General features: G+C 40.3%; 1 protein-coding gene across 23 annotated transcripts in view; it reads right to left on the minus strand.

Moving 5' to 3' along the window:
- Positions 1 to 20957, minus strand: part of Arhgef6 (Rac/Cdc42 guanine nucleotide exchange factor 6) — a 118861-nt gene that overhangs the window by 37200 nt on the left and 60704 nt on the right. For 20 of the 23 annotated variants that reach the window (NM_001005565.2, XM_087600359.1, XM_087600358.1 and 17 more), the window contains 3 exon segments: positions 6241 to 6363; positions 8345 to 8440; positions 12744 to 12838. In NM_001005565.2, the coding sequence (NP_001005565.2) occupies positions 6241 to 6363; positions 8345 to 8440; positions 12744 to 12838 (314 nt within the window). 23 annotated transcript variants of the gene reach the window in all.

A 20957-nucleotide genomic window follows, 5' to 3' on the forward strand; every position in this document is an offset into this window, starting at 1 on the left:
ATTTCATGACAGAAAAAGAGAACCAACTTCCAAAACTTGTCCTCTCTTTGCCACATGGCGGCATGGTTATGCCTTTACTCACATTTATGTAACTCACAACTAAATTAGTGCTACCCAAAGAAGACCAGACTCATTGTGATCCTTATCAAAATCGCAGTGATATTCTTCATAGAATTAGAAAAAGAATCTAAAATCTACACAGAACAACAACAAAAAGGAAAAAAACCCCACAGCAGTCTGAAGAAAAAGGCAGGTGGCATTACACTGATTTCAAAACATGCCACAATATTGCAGGGAGCAAACAGCATGGAATAGCCATATAAGGATGTGGAAAAACCAGAGCCCATGCACACTGTTGACAGAATGTAAATTAGCCCAAGGAGCATGCCAAACATACAGTGTTTTGAAGTACAGTGGTTCCTCAAAAAATTAAAATAACAACTGCCACATGATATAGCAAACACACTATTGGGTATGTGTCCAAGGGAAACCAGATCAGTATGTTATACAAACATTGGATTCCCATGTTTACCACAACACTATTCACAATGTGCTACAGGTGAACAAAGAAACAGTATTCAAGCTATAAAAAAAAGAACAAAATATCATCATCTGTGACAACATAGATGGAACTGGAGATAATTATGCCAAGTGAAAAATAATCCAGGCACAGAAAGAAAAAAATGTCATGATCTCCTCGTACATGGGATTTTGGAAAGCTGGCCCATGGAAGATGACAGAAGAATAGTGTTTGCATATGGCTGGAGAGTGTGATGGAGCTGGAGGGGGAAAGCTTGAGCTGTGGGTGTGAAGTTACCTAGAGAGGAGCAATCTGTTCTAGTGCACATGGAAATGACTCTTGTTAGTAACAGTACATCTTAACAAAATAGAGGAAATTTTACAACTTTGCATCATAAAGAAATGCTAAATGTCTCAATATGTAGATGTGTTTAATATTATGTAAATATCAGTGTGTGTGTGTCTGTGTGTGTGTGTGTCTGTGTGTGTGTGTGTGTGTGTGTGTGTGTCAAAACATTACATGGGGGCTGGAGAGATAGCTCAGCAGTTGAGAGCACTGACTGCTCTTCCAGAAGTCCTGAGTTCAAATCCCAGCAACCACATGGTAGCTCACAATCATCTGTAATGGGATCTGATCCCCTTTTTCTGGTGTGTCTGAAGACAGCTACGGTATACTCACATATATAAAATAAATTTGATAAAATTTCTTTAAAAAAAATTACATGGTACCCTGTAACCTATGTATAACTCAAGTGTTTATCAGGTAAAAAATAAAGCTCATAAAGAGAAAAATATGAAAATAAAAACAATATGGGACATCTATATAACAGAATTATTTTTCATTTACATGTATGTTTATGTATCTATATGAGCCCACGCCCATTACTGTAGGAGCAGAAGAAGGCACTGGGCTCCTTTGAGCTAGAGTTACAGGTATTTGTAAGCCTTCTGGTGTGGGAGCAAACGCAGGCCCTCTGCAGAACCAATACACAATCACTCTGAACCATGATGATGTCTCTCCAGCCCCCTAAGTATATATTTTTAAAATATGTGCTGATAAATTTATAGTGTATGAAAAGCTTTAAAACACACCAACACCAGGGAAATGGAAGTCAAAGCTACATGGAAATTCCATCCAATTCCACTAAGAAAAAAACAGGAAAATGGACACAAATAGAGATAATCATATTAAATGAATTAAGCCCTTCTCAGGAAGATAAGATCATTCTTCCATCATTTGTAGTCCTCAGATTTTAAAGAGATATATAAAATTGTATATACGTACATGAAAGTAGAAGTGAGACTGGCCTGAGAAATAATGGGGCTGAACAGGAGGACAGGGGTGAGAAAAAGGGAGGGGTAAAAGTTATGAAGGAACATGCCAAATATTCAATATATACTTTGTAAATGGTTAAAAAAACAAGCAAATGTAATTTTAAAAATATGGTCAGGCCAGATGGAGAGATGGCTCAGAATTTAAGAGCACTGGGTGCTTGTCCAGAGGTCCTGAGTTCAATTCCCAGCAAGCACATGGTGGCTCACAACCATCTTATTCAAAACAGCCAGGTAAATGGCAGCAGTCTAGAGGTTCATTGACAAAAGAATGGATAAAGAATCTATGATAGTTGTACACAGTGGGATTTTGTGCAGCCATAATGAAAGTGGATGGAACTGAGGAGAATTGTTTAGTGAATTCAAGCTGTCCCTAGTTTCATTTCTGTTGATATAACAAAATACCCCAAATAAAAGCAATTTAGAGGAGAAGGACTGTTTAGCTTATAATTCCAGGTTATAGTCCATTACTGTAGAGAAGTCAAGGCAGGAATTTAGAGTAAAACCTCTATGGCCAAAAACAGAAAGAATAGGGGTTAGGGATTTGGCTCAGTGGTAGAGCGCTTGCCTAGCAAGCGCAAGGCCCTGGGTTCAGTCCCCAGCTCTGAAAAAAAAGAAAAAAAAGGCAGAAAGAATAAACACATGGATCCTTTCCTGTCCTCAGCTAGCTTTTTCTTCTCTTACACTGTTCAGAACCCCCTGTCTAGGGAATGGTACCACCCTTAGTGGCCTCCACCTTCCTACAACAATTAACAATGAAGACAATGACCAAAGGTCAATATGAACTAGATAAATCTTCCTAGGTAATTCTCAGTTGTGTCAAGCTAACAGTTAAAAGAACCAGAAAGACAAGGGTCACGTTTTATTCATATGCAGAACACACACACACACACACACACACACGCAAATATAAATATATGTGTGTAAGAGACACAAAAGTAGCTTTGATTGCAGATGAAAAGGCAGGTTAAAAGGACAGCAAAGAAGAAAACACACACACAATCATAGTAAAACCCATTATTGTGTTTGCTACGTAAAAATATAACTGAAAAGACAAAAACGCAAAATGTTATGTGAAAGAAGTCAGATAGAAAAAAGCCACATCATTTATGAGTCTACTATACCTAGTCAAGCCAAATGCTTAGTGGTGGAAGTAGCTTAGTGTGGTGACCTTTGGTTAATTGGTATTAAAATGTGTCAGGTGACTTTTAAAAGATACATTTGCTTGGGGGTGCTAAAAATATAACATCGGCAATTGCACAATTCTGTGAATACAGGTAAGATCAAGTCATCATATCCTTTACTTTGGGATGAGAAGAACTGGAAGTTTCTCAGCGGACTGTGACATAAGTTGATGGTGGTAGACTCCTGAATGCATATTTGATTATAGTTCTTCAAAAACTGCATTTATATTATTATTTGTGGGTAAAATATCTATCTTACTATAAAACCTCTTTAGAAACCTGACTGATCTGACTTCTAACTCTATCACTTAACAGTTATGAGTTCCTGGGCACTCAGCCTAAGCCTGCCAGTGACTTAGCTGTAAGCAGGGATGGTAATAATAGTAACTTCCTCATAGCTTCTTACTACCACATGCCTGGTACATTTTCAGTGCTATTATTAGCTAACGCTTCCTTTAAGCAGTTGAGCCACTTGCATTATAATGTATATAATAATATTCACTCTTACAAAAATACATTTCTCTTTTTAACTTATGATGGTGATAGTAGTGGTAGTGGATTGTGTGTGTGTGTGTGTGTGTGTGTGTGTGTGTGTGTGTGTGTGTCCCATTTCATGTTTATACACATGTGCATTTGGTTTTGTGTGCATGTATACTTGTAGAAACCAGAGCTAGGCATCGGATGCCTTCCTGAGTCACTCTCTTACCTTATCATTCAATCTGAGACTCCCTGTTCTGATGGATTAGCTAGCCAGTGAGCTCCAGGCTCTGCCTGTTTCTTCTCTCCCAGTGCTGGCATTATAGACAGGCACCTCCATGCCTGGCCTGGTTTTGTTTACATGAATGCTATAGATCCCAACACAGGTATTTATGTTTGTGTGGGAAACATTTGACCCATGAAGCCAGGTTCCCAGCCCTGTAAAGACTTACTTTTATTCTGGTTCGAGACATCATTCAATTTTTTTTTTTTTTTTACAAACTCAAAGCCAATTGTACTAGAGCAAATGATTAAAGGAACCGACACACAGATCACAGCAAGTGTTAAGTTCCTTACCCCACCTGTTGTTTACCCATTTGACTTCCTGAGACTTGTATCAGTCAGACCGTCAGAAGCAGCACAGTTTGGAAAGAATGTTAGTTAATTAAACAGAGTAGAAGAAAATTTTAAAGATCAGTGAAACAATGACTAAAGGAAACCGGTTAAAAACAACATGTCAAAGCATGGGACAATGTCCAGATCTCTTGTCCTACACAAAAAGAAATTTAAAAAGTGATCAAAGACCTCAATGTAAGACCAGAAACGTTGAAACTGCTAGGAGGAAACACGGAAATATAGGCACACACTTTCTAAGAAGAACTCCCATATGCCAAGAAATCAAGCAAGATGTGCCATATGCAACTACAGAGATGTTTTTTAAAGCAAGCAGCCTTCTATGTTGCAAAGTAAACAACTGAACAAAGAGGAGGCCTACAGAAGGGGAGAGCAATCTCCACCAGATTGTCAAACAAATGCATTGGAAAACTCAGAAAGTGCAGTCGCTGCACAGCCACCCTGACACGCACTTTTCCTTTGTGTCTTTTTTTCCCCAGATATTGGGCAGAGCCTGAGCATAGTTTCTCTGATACTTCAATTACTGTCACTCTTTCTCTGATGTTCCTGCTACGTGTCTGCTTCTTTAGCATCCAGCTGACCTCCATGCTGGTTTGGCTAAAAGGGCAATCTTTCTGTCCTCTCTCCCCTCCCTGTCCTCTCTCCCCTCTCCCCAACTCCTTCCCACCTGTGCTGGTGAGATTTACAGCTAGTCTTCCCTGGAATTTTTCTTTTTTATTCTAAGTAGATTTTCTACAAGCTTCAAAAAAAAAAAACAAAAAACAAAAAACAAAACAAAACAAAAACAAAAAACAAAAAAACCCACAAAACTCATTAAACTTAGCCAAAGAAGAAATAACGCAATAAACAAATGGACAAATTATCTGAGTAAACACTTCCCAGAAGGAGAAGCACAAATCTAAAATTTATGGGGAAATTTTAATATTTAGCCATTGAGGAGATGAAAATCAAAATTGTACTGGGATTCCCATCTCATCCTGAGTCAGATGGTTCTCATCAAGAAGGCAATAACTAAGGCCAGAAGATTCGGGGAAAAGAGACTGTGATATCCACAGCTTTGGGAATAGACCTTAGTCTAGCCAGTATACAGTGAAACACTAAAATCAGAACTGTGCATACAACTGAAGACAAGAAAGCACCTCATGACAGAGATATCTGGACACCCATGGTTACTGAGCCTCAAGTTACAATAGCTAAGCAATGGAATCATCCCTCCTCTGTGTGTGGGGGTGTGCCTTTATAACTATTTTTATTTATACATTTTTCTGTCTATCTATAATGAAATATTATTCAACCACAAAGAAGTAAATGTTGTTTGTACTAAGCAGACGGAAATAAAGGTTATCATATTAAGACAAGTTTAATTCAGAAACACAAAAAACACACATTTTTCTCATATTCGGGAACTAAAATTAAAAAAAAATATCAGGTGGTGTGTGTACTTGAGAGGATGTGGCAGAAAGATTGCCAAGAGCTTTATGCCAGTCTGAACTATGGACTGAGATCTGTTCCTAAAAAATATCAACCTGAATATAGTAAACTGAATACCTGTGACTCAAGGGGAGAGAAGAGAGTAGACTAAATCAAGGTACGTGCATATGTGGAAATGCCACAGGGAAATTGTGCAATGATATGCACAATTAATATATATTAATTTCGGTCTGAGCATAATAGTTTGTATTTGTAGTGTTAACTCACTAATGCAAAATCTTCCCTGATTTTTCCTCTACCCTTCACCCACTAATTTGATATCACATTGCAAAATCTCCCAGTATCCTTTGACAAACCTTTTGCAATACATGTCCACAGTGTTTCACTTCATAATTGTACTTATCTCCCACAAGGAGTGGAACCCTCTTTTTCTTGATTGGTACTACTATGCTGATCAGTGTACACATAATCTTGCTTATAGTAGGAACTCAATAAATTATTTGGTGCAGTAGTGGATGACCAAGTCATGGAACAATGAATTCAGTCTTAGCCTATAGAACAGAGATAACCTAGAGTTGATCTAGAGACCTTGGATTCCCAGATGACTGTCTGAGGAAGGCTCTCCCTGCAGAGCAGCTGTGCTGGGGGAAAGCCAGGACATTACCTATGCTGGGTGAGCACGTTGACAGCTGAAGGATGATTTGCACAGTAAGCCAGGTACATCGATTTAAAATGAGGCATGAGGTTCAGTAGGCAGCCTCCTACTTTGTGCTGGTTTTCTGGAGACCTGTAAGTAAAACATGCCAACTATAGAACATAAAGTATGAAGCAGAAAGGAAAGACATTTGCAGTTGAGACCAAAAGCAGGTAAATCTTTTGATCAATTACTAGAGAATCTATCTATCTATCTATCTATCTATCTATCTATCTATCTATCTATCTATCTATCTATCTATCTATCTATCTAGGTAGGCTGATAGCACTTTATCCCTGGGATGCAGTTTTTGGTGGTTGATTAAAAAATTCTAGCCTCTGGCCTAGAGAGATGGTCTGATGGTTGAGAGCACTGTCTATGCATCCAGAGAACTCAGGTTCTATTCCCAGCACTCATATGGTGGATCACAATGGTCTGTGACCCATACATATGGTGCACAGACATAAGCAGGAAGAACACCAACTCAGATTGATTAAATAAATGAATTAAATAAATTCTAGCCACCAAGTAAAACTTTGATGTACAAAAAAATCTTTGATGTACAAATTTTTCTTGGCATATTAAGAATATTCAAATTCGGGGCTGGGGATTTAGCTCAGTGGTAGAGCGCTTACCTAGGAAGCGCAAGGCCCTGGGTTCAGTCCCCAGCTCCGAAAAAAAAAAACCAAAAAAAAAAAAAAGAATATTCAAATTCATACCAAGTTCAAGAACAGATGAAACTGATTGAATTTAATAGCATAACATACCTTAGAAAAAAGTTCACTGCATAAAGCCCAGAAAACAGCCAATTCCCCAATTTCCATAGACTGATGAAAGTTACCAGTTTTTACAAGATACAGTCTCTGGAAAATTAATTTTACATTAGAAATACACTGTCAGATGATGATTCTGGCAAACTTTGTAATGTAATGGTGACCAATTCAGCCATCAAATAGCCATCAAACCCATGCTGTGGGAGTCAGAGAGATGGCTCATGGTTAAGATTACTGGCTTCTCTTCTAAAAGACCTGGGTTCAATTCCCAGCACCTTCACATATTAGTGGCTCACAATTGCCTTTAATTAAAGTTTCAGGGCGTCTTTCTGTCACTCTACTTCATACACATATATATGATATAAATAAATATATTTTTTTAAAAAAAATCACGGTGTGGTTCACATAGGACATACATTTTTCCTTCTCAAATCCTGTATGTGTTTCCAGTCAGAATAGAGCAGATGCAATACCCACAATGCAACAAAGAAATAAGTTGTGTATGGTGGTCAGTATTGGTAATAATACCAGAAGCAGAGGTAGAAATTTCAAGATCCACCTCAGCTACAGAGTGAGCTTGAGGCATGCCAGGACTGTAGAGATAGAGGTGTGGGATGCGGGGGAGTGTGGAGGGTGGGAGTGGGAAAATTGAGGGCCAGGGGTATAATTCAGTCCAACCTGCTTAGAGTATACAAGGCCCCAATCCAAGGAGCCAGAAAGGGGGGAAATGTCATGAAATGAATGATGTAAATGACTTTTTCAAGTAATCTGCAGCACATAAAATAAAAACGTCTTTTCAACATCAAAGCTATTATCATTGGTACTGGAGAGATGGTGGTTGGGTGTTTGCAGAGGACCAGAGTTCAGTTCCCATGGTGGCTCATGACCACCCATAATTCCAGCTCCTGGGGATTCAACCCCCTCTTCTGGGGCACAATATGTACATAAAGGAAACGCTCGAACAAATCAATAAGTGTGATTAAAAATTAGAATTAGAAACAGTTCACTAGATGTATGAACTGTGTATACTGTCTTTGTAGGCTTTTACATCCTCATGTTTTTACTTTGTTCTGGGACAATTTGTCGAAACCACAACAAGTACATGAATATAAAGTGCATCTGAGCCTGGTCTAAGCTTATAATTTGAATATGTTAGAAGTGGAAGCAAGAGCATCACAAGTTCAAGGTCAGCCTATACTATATAACAAATTCAAAGCCAGTCTGGTCTACGTGATATACTGTCTCAAAAATCATTTAATCTTTAACTGTAGAGGAAACAGCAAAGCCATTGCCTTACTTACTTTGAGCATTCTTCCAGGGCTTGGCAGAGTGTCTGTTGAAATGTGCATACTTCTTCAAAGTTTCCCAATAAGCATGTAAACTCCACAGTACTCAGGCTGATTAAAAAAAAAGACATAATGTTCCAGTTAATAGAATGGAAATTTGTGACAGTTAGAGCCCAGTTAGCTGATAGCTTGCTGATAGCTGGAAAGTATAAGGGAAGTCAAAGTACTTTCTGCCACTTTGGCCGCTAACAAGTCTACTGTCTCTGGTCCCCCTTATTTAGCTTCCTTTCTTGGTTCATCTTTTCTAAAGTAAGAGCAATGATCCTCAAGAACACTGGTGGAAATCAGGGGCATGTTGGTATTCTGTTAAGTCACAAGGAAAATAAAACATGCTTAATATAAAAGTATAAAAATGGACTAAAAATACATCATGATTTGGAAGAAGTTAAACACCTCCTGTGGTTTATCTCCTTTATAGAAAATGGGAACGTGATCAAAATATTTATGTTCAACCTGTACAGAAGGGAAAGTTTAGCAAAAATCAGCTTTCTCTGAAATGAAAATGTTTTAAATGACAAGTGAAAACATTCTTTATAAAAGAGAATAGAGGGGAGAAAAGAGAACTGAATTTTCTTATTACTATTTGTGGGGTGGAATGGAGTCAAACCGAGGCAAACTGAATGAGTTCATGCAGCGCCTCTACATGAGGGATATTTCCGTTCATTTTTCCCTTAGCAAACAGTAAGTGACACTAGGAACAGGAGCCAACCTCCTAAGGTGTAGAGCACTCATGCCAACACTTTCCAAGTAGGAGCTTCAGTGACTCTGTGACCTGAGTGCCACAGCTGTCTACATTTTACAGCTGACAAAACAGGCATGCAGAGGGTAGTCTGCAAATCACCTAACACGAGAACATAAGCAAAGACTGGGCATCCCAAGTGTTCTAAGCCTAGAGAGCAGACTCTTTTTTTTTTTTTCTGGAGCTGGGGACCGAACCCAGGGCCTTGCGCTTGCTAGGCAAGCACTCTACCACTGAGCTAAATCCCCAACCCTGAGAGCAGACTCTTAAGTACTCTGGGGAAGAAATTTGTCTGAAGAGTCACTTAAGAGGTAGCTATGCTGCATATTCTCGCTCCTCGGAGTATAACAGCCAGGAGGAGGCTAGCAAGAGGACACGGATGTTAGAGCTGCTCTTTCACAGGGCCCAAGTTCAGTCGCCATCACCCACAATGGAGCTGCTTACAACTACCTGTAATTCCAGCTCCAGGGACCTGACACCCTCTCCTGGCCCTCCTGCTGCACCTGTGCCCACATGGCCTGCATCACGTAGACAAAGATACATATACGTAATTAAAAATAAAATAGTCTTCTTAAGAAATGAGTGAGGGTGAGGGCAGGTCAGCCCCAAACACTTAGGAGGAACTCTAAATGGGTTCAGGGGACATGGAGGCATTGGAAAGGGGAGAAAGGGTGAAAACCTAGTATTGATGTTAGAGACCCTCACAAATATAAAATAATTATATATTATTAGTAATTGTCCTAAAACAGGTATGGTAAGTCACACCAGTAATCCCAGCACTGAAAGTCAGATTTAAGAGGGTCAAGGATCTCAGCTCGAAGCTAGCCCTAAGCTACACAAGACACACTGTCTCAAAACAAATTTTAAAAGCATGTACATATAGTTAATTCCTAGGGGAATATTTGCAAAGGAGTTCTGCTGACTGGTCCAAGAGAGACGATCCCAGTAAACATTCCCAGTAACCCTTAGAACATGAAATGCTCCCAGTCCCTCTGCTGTTCTGCCCTCTTGAACTGTAAACTGGAAACCCCCACCTCTTGTTGTCTGAGGGGACTCTGGCAGCCAGCCAGTTCTCTGGGTACTGCTTGGTCACAGCCACAGCAATCAGGGTCCCTGAACTTTTTGCAGTCTGCCTGGGGACATTTCTAGCTTCCTAGCCATCAGACAGTAAACAGTCCAGCTTGCTCAAATCGCTGTGAGGTGAGAGGGTTGTCAGAATTGGAGGAAACACACTGACTCTGGTATGAGTATCAGCATGAGGATGAGGGTAGGTCTGATTTCACTCTCACAGCTCCTAGCCCTCTTTCAGGATTGTAAGTCAGCCACATCCTCATTTGGAATCTGACCATCTCCCCTCAAGGATGAGCCCCTCAGTGGCCTACTCTTTTGTATGTTACAGCCAGAAAACAGAAGGTACATTTCAAATAGTGAGTGGCGGGTGGGAGACATGGGAGAGCCAGTCTGGTCACTTGTTGGCTGTGTGACAAGCAAAGTGATGAGTCTGTCCAGACTTAAGTCTCTTATCTACTCAATGGAGACAGCCAAGTCTCCCAGGAAACTAGAAAGGGCGACGTGCTGTACTCCTGTATCATTCTGAGAACTGTGATTAACATAACACTTCACATTTCACATAATAAAACCAAATGCAGGAATCTAAAACCCTTCCGTGTGAAGAATGCTTCCCACACTGCCATGAGAGCAGATGAACCAAGATTCCGCATGACGTTTTGCCTAACCAACATAATTTGTGGAGAGGAAAAAGGGAGAAAAGCAGTTAACCATATTATCCTCCCTCGTTTAAGCCTAAAGTCTGTAGTTTAAACAAACTCCCCCAAAAGTCAGCTTTTCCTGAGGTAAGAGGGGAGGATTTTGTCTTCCACTATGTGAGTTAAAGTTTCAATTTCACTTACAGACCATGATTATTAGCAAAATTTAATCAATTAAAGTAACAAGTAAGGATGGTCATTTTTTGTTAAATATGCTATCCCTAAAGCATAAAAAAAAATCAATGGTCATTACTTTTAAAATGTTTTAATCAAAACATTATTTCATCATTTGTTCTTTCCCTGTCCTCCCTTCAGCTTGCCCTCCCACTCCCTCTCAAATTGATGGTCTCTTTTTCTTGGATTATTAAGTGTTAACATGTTTTGTTTTGTTTTTCATGAAAACCCAGTCTTCAGCTCATCCTTTAGAAAATCATTGCAGGTTTAGTCCATGCTGTACATTTTGCTTTCAGAAATGCTTTTCCATCTCATTATCATTCACATTTGCCTGAATGAAATGCTGCCTTGAATTGCTCTTCTAAACCTTTGCAAACTGCCACACTCTTTCCACTTTGGGAGCATGGGAAAGAGGTCTGGCCTGGCAGGCAAAGGTCAGAGCGAGCATGAGAATTTCCAGTGTGTGCTTTCTGAATAAAAGCACTGAGGACTCCTTTCTTTATGGCACAACGAGACCCATCCTTTTAAAATGCACAGGAATGTGGAAGCTAAATAGGAGATCCCATACACCTGCACATGGATGTACATAGCAGGGCTAGTGAAAGGACCCTTTGTGTAATATTACAGCCCTGCTCACAACAACTAAGCAGTGGGACCCACCCAGGTGTCCAACCCTAAAAGGAATGTGCAGGGGAAATTTACTATCTATATCCAAGAATATTTGTTTAGCTATAAAGAAGAATGAAGATATGTCATTTGTAAGAAATAGATATGATTGGAAAAATAATATTAAACTAAGCCACCCTCAGGAAGGCAGATATTAGTGTTCCCTCCGACTTGTTTCATATAGATACAAAAAAATCGTGTGTGTGTGTGTGTGTGTGTGTGTGTGTGTGTGTGAGAGAGAGAGAGAGAATGTGTGTGTATGTGTATGTGTATGTGTGTGTATGTATATGTATTGAAAATAGATGAAAAACCATGTAGAAGTAACAAGGATAAGAAAGGAAAGATTAAAGGGGTGGGAAAACATGCTTAATACATAAAGTATGTATTTGTATGAAAAAATTTTAACTAAAAATATTTTAAGTAAATAGTACAGAAATAGAGAGCAGCAGAGTGGTTAGATTAAGCCTGGGAAGATAAAGAGGGTGCTAGGCTGGAGAAAAGGACAGTTAAGGGGTACAGGGGTACAGCTGGATGTGAAATATAACATCTAAATGTTCTACAGCACAGTAGGGATTTTAAGGATGCCAAAAGGTTATTGTATATTTCAAAATATCTTATGGATATGACATTCACCCTGATCTGATCATTGCACATTGTAGAGGTGCATTAAAATATCATACTCCATTCTATGAGCATGTATAATTTTTGGTGCCAAATGTTGAAGATGTTTTTAATATTGCATAGAAAAGAAGCAAGAGAAAAACATCCAATATACAAATTGTCACAGGCAGAATCTCAGATTAGCTATTTCTTCTTCAGAAAACAAGCCAAGCTCTCCAAAAGCAACATCTTGCATAATTGCTGTTGTCCTGACCATATTCTTGGCAACCTGTGATCTGTGGAAATTATTTTAAAAGACAAAATCAATTATTCAGTGATATAGGACCAATGCCTCCAAGTGCTGACAGATCCTCTCGCTTTATTTCACTAAGGGTTTAAAACATCTTACTTGTTATTAGACTGCAAAGGTCTTAGGTAAGTAACAAGAAGAGACTGAAGTTCTTTGGCATATTCTTTTTCAGTGTCCAAGATGTTCTGTAACACCTGTGGAGAAACAAGAATTAAGCTCTCATAGCCATCAAACAAGTTCAAGGTCAAACAGCTTTAAATCTTTAAGTCAAATTCCTAGAAAAAGGTGTCCCAATTTACTTAGGCTGGTGCTAGGTATAAGAAACAAACACAAATGTACTTTATTTCACACTAGAAAAATATTTTAATAACTATCAGCTAGTTATATCACAGCACTCATATGAACATAATTATCGTGACTTTCCTTCTACTGGAAAAGCCTTGCCATGTACATGATATCGGCCACATGGATGCTTTAAATAATTTTATCATAAAACGTATCAAGGAAAGGGCAGGTTGACTAATAAAGTTCTCAATATACTCTTTTTTTCAATAATAAAATTATAAAATAGAGATTCAAGACTAGGAGAATTCAAGAATAATTATAACACAAAAGGCCAAGGATTTTGTTTGTGTATTACTTCAGATAAGACAAATTCTTACCATATAGTACATTCTTAAGCAGTGTTAAAACTGGTCCTTCAATAAAAACCAAAGTTTTTTCATATGAACACTTCAAATTTGAAAAGGAGATAGTATTGTAAGGAATGTAATGAAGAGAACAATTTAATAAGTATCTGTTATCAATAACACAAAATTCTTTTTTGTTCTTTAAGACAAATTCTCACCTTAGTCCATTATGGTCTAGAATTCATTATGTAGCCCAAACAGGCCTCAAACTCACCATAATCCACATGCCTCAGACTCTATAGTGCTGAAATTACATTATCGGTGTAAGCCACCACAACTAGCTAATAATAAAGTATATAGGTTCAACAAGTGTATGACTCCACAAGTTGTCCTTCCCAACCCCTTATAAGGCCTTGTCCCATTTCTCAGCCTGTTCTGAAAGCAGTAATAACTTTCATTTTGAGCAATTATATATGACCAAGTTAATATTTTGCTATATATTTTTCACATCTTCTAATTCATTGAACATGTCTTCCCTATGCTAACATATATGCTGTTTACAGGTAAGAGCTTCCTTTATATCTGAAGATAGAGACATTAAGTAGGAACCTACAAGACAGAGCAAAACATATATGGCTAGGAGAAGCACATCAGTCAACCAAAATGGCAGAAAAACACAGCTGATACTGTGTGTCTGTGGCTTCTATATTAGATGGGTTCTATAGTGCTTCAATTCCACAGGATTCAGCTAATTTCAGATTGAAAATATTTTTAAATGTCACCTGAATTGAATAAATATGGCCTTTTTCCCCTGTCATTATTCCTTAACTAATGTAGTATATATAGCTTAAACCTCCAATCCCAGCTACCCTTAGGGATGCAAGAGGACCGCAAGTTTAAAGCCACCAGCACAAATTAGTCAGATCCAGTCGCAAGATAAACAGTGTGTGGGTGTGCGTGGGGGGAGTTGAAGATGTAGTACAGAAGTAGAGCACTTGCCCTAGCTTGTGTGTGACCTTAGGTTCAGTCTCCAGAATCACATGTAATTCTTAATATTGTACCAATTGTTCATATGGTACTCACACACAGGCAGACAGCCTAGAGATTATCTGAACTCCAGAGAGAGGGTGTGAAAAGGCCATGTGCAAATGCTAGACCATTGTATATAAGAGATTTGGTGGGACTGGAGAGGTGGCTCAGCGGTAAAGAGCACCAGCTGCTTTTCCAGAGGTCCTGAGTTCAATTTCCAGCAACCACATGGTGGTGGCTCACAACCATCAGTAATGAGATCTGACGCCCTCTTCTGGCGTGCAGGTGTCCATGCAGATAAACTCACACATAAAGTACATGAATAAATCTTTTAAAAAAGAGACTTGAATATCTGTATCCTAGGAGCCCCTAGAGCCAATCTTTGTGGAAACCAAAGAGCGACAGTACTCACAAGACAAAGCATGATGGTGATGGAGTGGCTGAAGTAAGGAGGGGCCAAAGGAGTCACTGGCTTTCTGGTGAATAACTGACCCAGAGGATGGTGGTCCTAACTGTGCTAGTGGCCAACAGGCTGCTTCAGTTTTAAGGCCATACACAACCTACCTCATCTCAGATTGTGACATTTCAGGGACCATTATGAAGCAGCAGTGAGATGCTGCACAGGTAGATACTGGCACTTGGGTCAACTTAAGAGGTTAAATGCATCTCTCCCGATAATAATATCTATTGGCCTTTCAGAACAGAAGTCATTGTTGGGAGAGGAATGCCCTGTGTCTTGTGGGAAGTTTAGTAGCATCCCTGACATCTAGCCATTAGAGTCTACAGTTATAACTCTCAAAAAAAGTGTGCTCAGAAGGGTAATGTTACCTTAGTTGTGAATCAGTGATGTAGAAGGCCACAGGGTGGTTGCCAAAGCTAAGGGTTTGCTAAGCATAAAGGCACACACTTATCCCAATACCAAGTGAGGGAGCTGGGGCAGAAAGATTGTCTGAGGCCAGTTTAACGGCCTTATAACGGGGGTGAGGGAGGATTGGGAGAGACAGAGACAGACAGATGGAAACAGAGAGTCTGCGAACAGGGAAGGGTTAAATTATAGGCCCCACTGAGCCCCACTCTTTTCTATTTTCAGTTCCCATATTGTTCAGAAACTATTCTTTACAAATGTAAATTCAGAGGCCTGAAAGTACTGATGGTCTCTGAAATTAGTCCAATGGTAAAAGAGAAATGTTACTTCCTCCAAAAAAAAAAAATCCAGTTATTCTGAAGGCCACTGGAAACTGCTTTGAGACGAATGAAAAGCAAACATAGCACACAAAAGCTGGGTTTGGAGAACAGTTGGTAGCAGGCTTTCCTAGTATGCATAAGGTCCTGAGTGGATCCCCAGCACCACATACACTGGGTATGGTGGTTCACAATTATAATCCCAGTATTCCCGGGAAGTGGAGGCAGAAGGATCAGGAGTTTAAGGTCATCCTCATCTACAGAGGAAGTTCAAGGCCCACCTGGGACAGGCCACCTTCTCTTTAATAAAGCAAAAACTTATTTGTTTCAATTAAAGTGGTGCTTCAAGTAAGTAATTATAGATGGAAATGCCAATATTAAGGAAAAAAAATAAATTTTAAAACAGACATGCTTACTGGAAGCACTAATTGGACTCAGTGGGTTAAAAAATAAAGGAGGACATGGAATTCTGAGGGAGACACAGAGGCAGTGAATATAGTCAAACTTTGTGCATGCGTGAAGGAAATTCATCCAAGAATAAATAAATACTTTCAAAGGAGAGATGATTTTTAATTTTCCTTCTAGGATTCAAGGGGCAGGAAAGTCATTGTTTCCTTCTAACATAGATTACATGGGCAAGTAAAAACGTAAGCTAGGATCTGTGAGCAATGGGACTATAGATAATATCTATCGCAAAGAGTGGGGAGACGAGCAGGTGCTGAGAACGACAACTCCTTAGCACAGGGATGTAGAGCGGAGACTATTCCACCGCTCGTATGTCAATGAGGAACGTGAAAGAGCGAACAGGTATTGCTGGTACTCCAGTTACTTCTTTCCCCACCTCGTACCCATTCTTGTATCTCAGTTCGTGGCATGGCATCTCCAACATTTGCAGTGGAACTTTTCTTCATGGTTAATGCTCTTAGGAAACAGCCTCAGAGACACACACTGAGATCTGTCTCCTAGGTGATTCTAAATCTAGTCATGCTAATGGTTCTGCTGATTATCCATCACATTTTGTCTCCAGAAGATGATGATGATGAAGAGGAGGCAGAGGAGGAGGAGAGGACAGAAGAGATGACTCAGTGGGTTAGAGCACTTACGCACCAGCATGAGAATTTGATCAGATGCCAACACCCACATAAAAAGTCAGGCATGGCTACTTGGTAGTATCAACACTGTGTGGGGGTGGAGACAGGAGCTTGGCTGGCCAGCAGCCTAGTGCCAGGTTCACTAAGAAATCTTGGCTCAAAGGAATATATGACAGTGATAGAACAGAACACATGACATCTTTTTCTGATCTCTGTAAATTCTCTGTACACATGCACACACACACATATGCACACACATAACAGGGGCACACATGCACATGTATGCAACAGATATATTAAGAAGACAAATGTGATCATATAAAATACTCAGTTAAAACTACAAAAAGAAGAACAAAATAGAAAAAATAGAACAAAGAACCAGTGAGATGGCTCAGCCCGTTAAGGTACTGCCAAGCCTTATGACCTGAGCTAGATCCTGGGACCCACAAGGTAGAAAAATGGACCAACTCCTGCAAGTTGTCCGCTGACCTCCACCTGTGCACTGTGCTGCATGTGTACACAATAAGTAAATAAGTGGGTAGATAAAATATAATAAAAACCTAATTCGGGGTGTTGAAAGGACAGTTTCCTCAATAAATGCTGTTAAAACAATTAGATAAACACATTGCAGAAGAATGAAGACAAACCCTTATGTTCAGGTGGTGCCCCTCCAGCCGAGCCAGATGCCCAAAGAGAGAAGGCCAAGGAAGAAGGTGGCCCCAGCCTCTGCCATCGTCAAGAAACCAGAGGCCAAAAAGGTGGCCAATCCTTTGAGAAAAGGCCCAAAGAACTTCAGCATTGTGCAGGACATCCAGTCCAAAAGAGATCTCACGCGCTTCGTCAAATGGCCCCGCTACATCAGGCTGCAGCGGCAAAGAGCCATCCTCCATAAGCGGCTCAAAGTACCTCCTGCCATCAACCAGTTCACCCAGGCCCTGGACAGGCAAACAGCGACTCAGCTGCTCAAGCTTGCCCACAAGTACAGGCCAGAGACAAAGCACGAGAAGAAGCAAAGGCCGCTGGCCCGCGCTGAGAAGAAAGCTGCTGGCAAAGGGGATGTCCCTTATTTAAGAGACCACCTGTCCTCTGAGCAGGGGTCAATACAGTCACCACCTTGGTGGAGAACAAGAAGGCTCAGCTGGTGGTGATTGCCCATGATGTAGACCCCATTAAGCTGGTGGTTTCCCGCCTGCCCTGTGTTGAAATATAGGGGTGCCCTACTGCATCATCAAGGGAAAGGCCAGGCTGGGGCGCCTGGTCCACAGGAAGACGTGCACCACTGCTGCCTTCACACAGGTTAACTCGGAAAGACAAGGGCGCTCTGGCTAAGCTGGTGGAAGCTATTAGGACCAATCATAATGACAGATATGACGAGATCCGCCGCCACTGGGGAGGCAATGTCCTGGGTCCTAAGCCTGTGTGGCTTGCATTGCCAAGCTGGAAAAGCCAAAGGCTAAAGAACTTGCCACTAAACTGGGTTAAATATACGCTAAATTTTCTGTACATAAATATAATTACAAAATTAAAAAGAAGATAAGGTTATGGTAAGGCAGAGTATCAGGCATGGTAGCACCACACACCATTAATCCCAGTGCCCAGGAAACAGAGCTCTGTGAGTTTTGTGAACTGAGTTCCAGACCAACTACATAGTGAGACCCTGACTTAATTAATTAATTAATTAATTGGAGCCAAAGAGTAAGGCCCCCAACACTTTTTGTCTCCACATGTATATCTACATGCACAAACATACACACATGAACATATACATACACACAAAAAATGAACAGAATAAAGAGACAGCCTACAAAATGAGAGAAATATCTTTTCAAACTATTATCTACTAAGGGGTTCATATCCAAAATATATAAGGAAGTCAAAGAATTCAAAGGCAAAAGAATACCCCATACTTTTAAATGAGCAATAAAACCCCACAAAAATCTGAATATACACTTTTCAAAATAAAACAAGTGACTGGCATGTATATAATAATGCTCAATACCACCTATCACGAAACACATATTAAACGGTTTTCACTTCATCCCTGTTAGGTTGATAATCATTGAAAATACAAAATATTAGTCTGGGGATGTGGCTCACTGGTAGGGCACATTTGCCTGACATGCTTGGAGCTCTGTGTTTGAGGCCCAGCCCCATAAAATGATAAAACGATTAATGTAGAAAAGGGGAACCTTTGCACACTGCTAAATGAATACAGTCATTTTGTAAAAATATATGTTCAATAAAAAATGTTAAAAATCAAGTCGGGTGTGGTGATGTAATCCCAGGGTCTGGTAATCCCAGAATTTGGGGAGTGGTTATTGGCAAGAAGATCCAGGGTTCTGGACCAAATTCAGGTTATGTGAGACTTTCTCTCAAAACACAGGAAAAACAAATGGAAAAACAACAACAAAACCCAGCAATATGGCTCAGCAGGGAAAGGTGCTTGCCACATGACTTAGAACCCATGGAAAGATGGAAGGAGAAAACTGACTCCAACTTCCACAAGGTTGTCCTCCTATCTCCTCGCACAAACCATGCCATACATGCTTCTGTCCAATACACACACACAGAGGCACACACACACACACACACACATACACACATAGACACATACACACAGACACACACACAGAGGCACACACACACATATACATAGACACACACACAGAAACAGACACACACACAGACACACACACATAGACACACACACAGACACACACACACACAGACACACACACAGAGAGACACACACACAGACACACACACACACAAAGACACACACAGAGACACACACACAGAGACACACACACAGAGACACACAGAGGCACACACACACATAGACACATACACACACACAGACACACACACAGACACACACACAGACACACACAGAGGCACACACACACATAGACACATATACACACATACACACACACAGACACACACAGAGGCACACACACACATAGACACACACACATAGACACATACACACACAGAGGCACAGAGACACATACACACACACACACACACACACACACACACACACACACACAAAGCAAAGTTTTCTCATCACATTACTTCCTCCCAAACCCCAAGAGACTCGCCATACAAGACCCAGAGCTGCCCTTGCTGTGGCCTCAGCTTCAGCGCTGATCTTTGGGAATGCTGGGGATTCTTTCCTAAATTCACTCAGACTTTCCTTGCTTTTTTCAAACTCCAAAGAGCAGCTGATGAATGGAGCTCTCGCCCCACCCCCATGCCCCACTCCTTTCAGGGCACAGGGCATCTAATATGAAAGGATAAGGAGAGAAGCAGACAGAGGAGTCTATGTGTTCCTTAACAGAAGGCCTCAGTGGTGAGTCAGAAGGCAAGGAGCTTGGCAGACTAAAGAACTTCATAGCAGTACAAATTGATCGGGATGAAATCTCTTCAAATTTACTAAGATAGGCTGTGTCCAGACACTGCCTGAGCCTCCGTGGTTCTGTCTTCATAAGGCCAAGTGAGGATCCATTTGCTGAACTAACCTTTCCCTGACTTCAGAATAGAACAGATGGCATGACCCCACAGGAAAAAAAAAAAGAGATGACAATCTTTTGTATCTCTACTCTGGGCTATTATTTTCCCCTAAAATAAATTTCCTGCACTTCTTGGAAAGGCTTTGGAGTGAATACAGCTTTAGAACTAAGTTTTCTAAGGGGAAGGAGCCACATAAGTAGAAGGAAATTGTGAGCTATGGTAGTGCACAAAGGTAATTTCTGTATTCAGGAGCTTGAAGTGAGAGGGTCACAAGTTCAAAGCCAGCCTAGACTATATGGTGGATTTTAGGCCAGCTTAAGACACAGCAAGACATTGTCTCAAAAAATGAAAAATAATAAAATAAGAGGCTCAAATATATAAACAATGTCTGAAAATAGAGGTATTCTCTGTAAAGGAAGACTACAGGAGCCTCAGAAAACCTTAAATCTAAGCAAGACTCCATTGTAGGAGTCCGAGGTAATTCTGCTGCCTGTAAAAATGACAGCAAGTTGGAAATACTCTTTGAAAGCAAAAGGGACAGTATATTTCTATATTAATGTCATATTTGACTTCATGCCAGTAAAACTGCTTGCCTACCTTCAGGGTACTGACTGATTTCCCACCCCCACAAGTTACTGGCTTTCAAAACACCAACCTCATTCACAATACCACAGACTTACTAGCTCCATCCAGCCCCATCACTTCTTCACCTCAAGCCCTCCAATGGAAGAGGTTAATAGAGGAGTAAGACAGAAGAACAAGGGTAAAAATTAATGAAGAATATGGAGAAGAGATTCAATGGAGATGTGTGTAAAGTCTATACCATGGGTTAGGAAAGGTGGTGAGGCTGGGTATGGCAGTGTTCC

This window comes from Rattus norvegicus, chromosome X (genome assembly GCF_021556685.1).
Source record: "Rattus norvegicus strain SHRSP/BbbUtx chromosome X, alternate assembly SHRSP_T2T, whole genome shotgun sequence".
NCBI classification, from domain to species: Eukaryota; Metazoa; Chordata; class Mammalia; order Rodentia; family Muridae; genus Rattus; species Rattus norvegicus.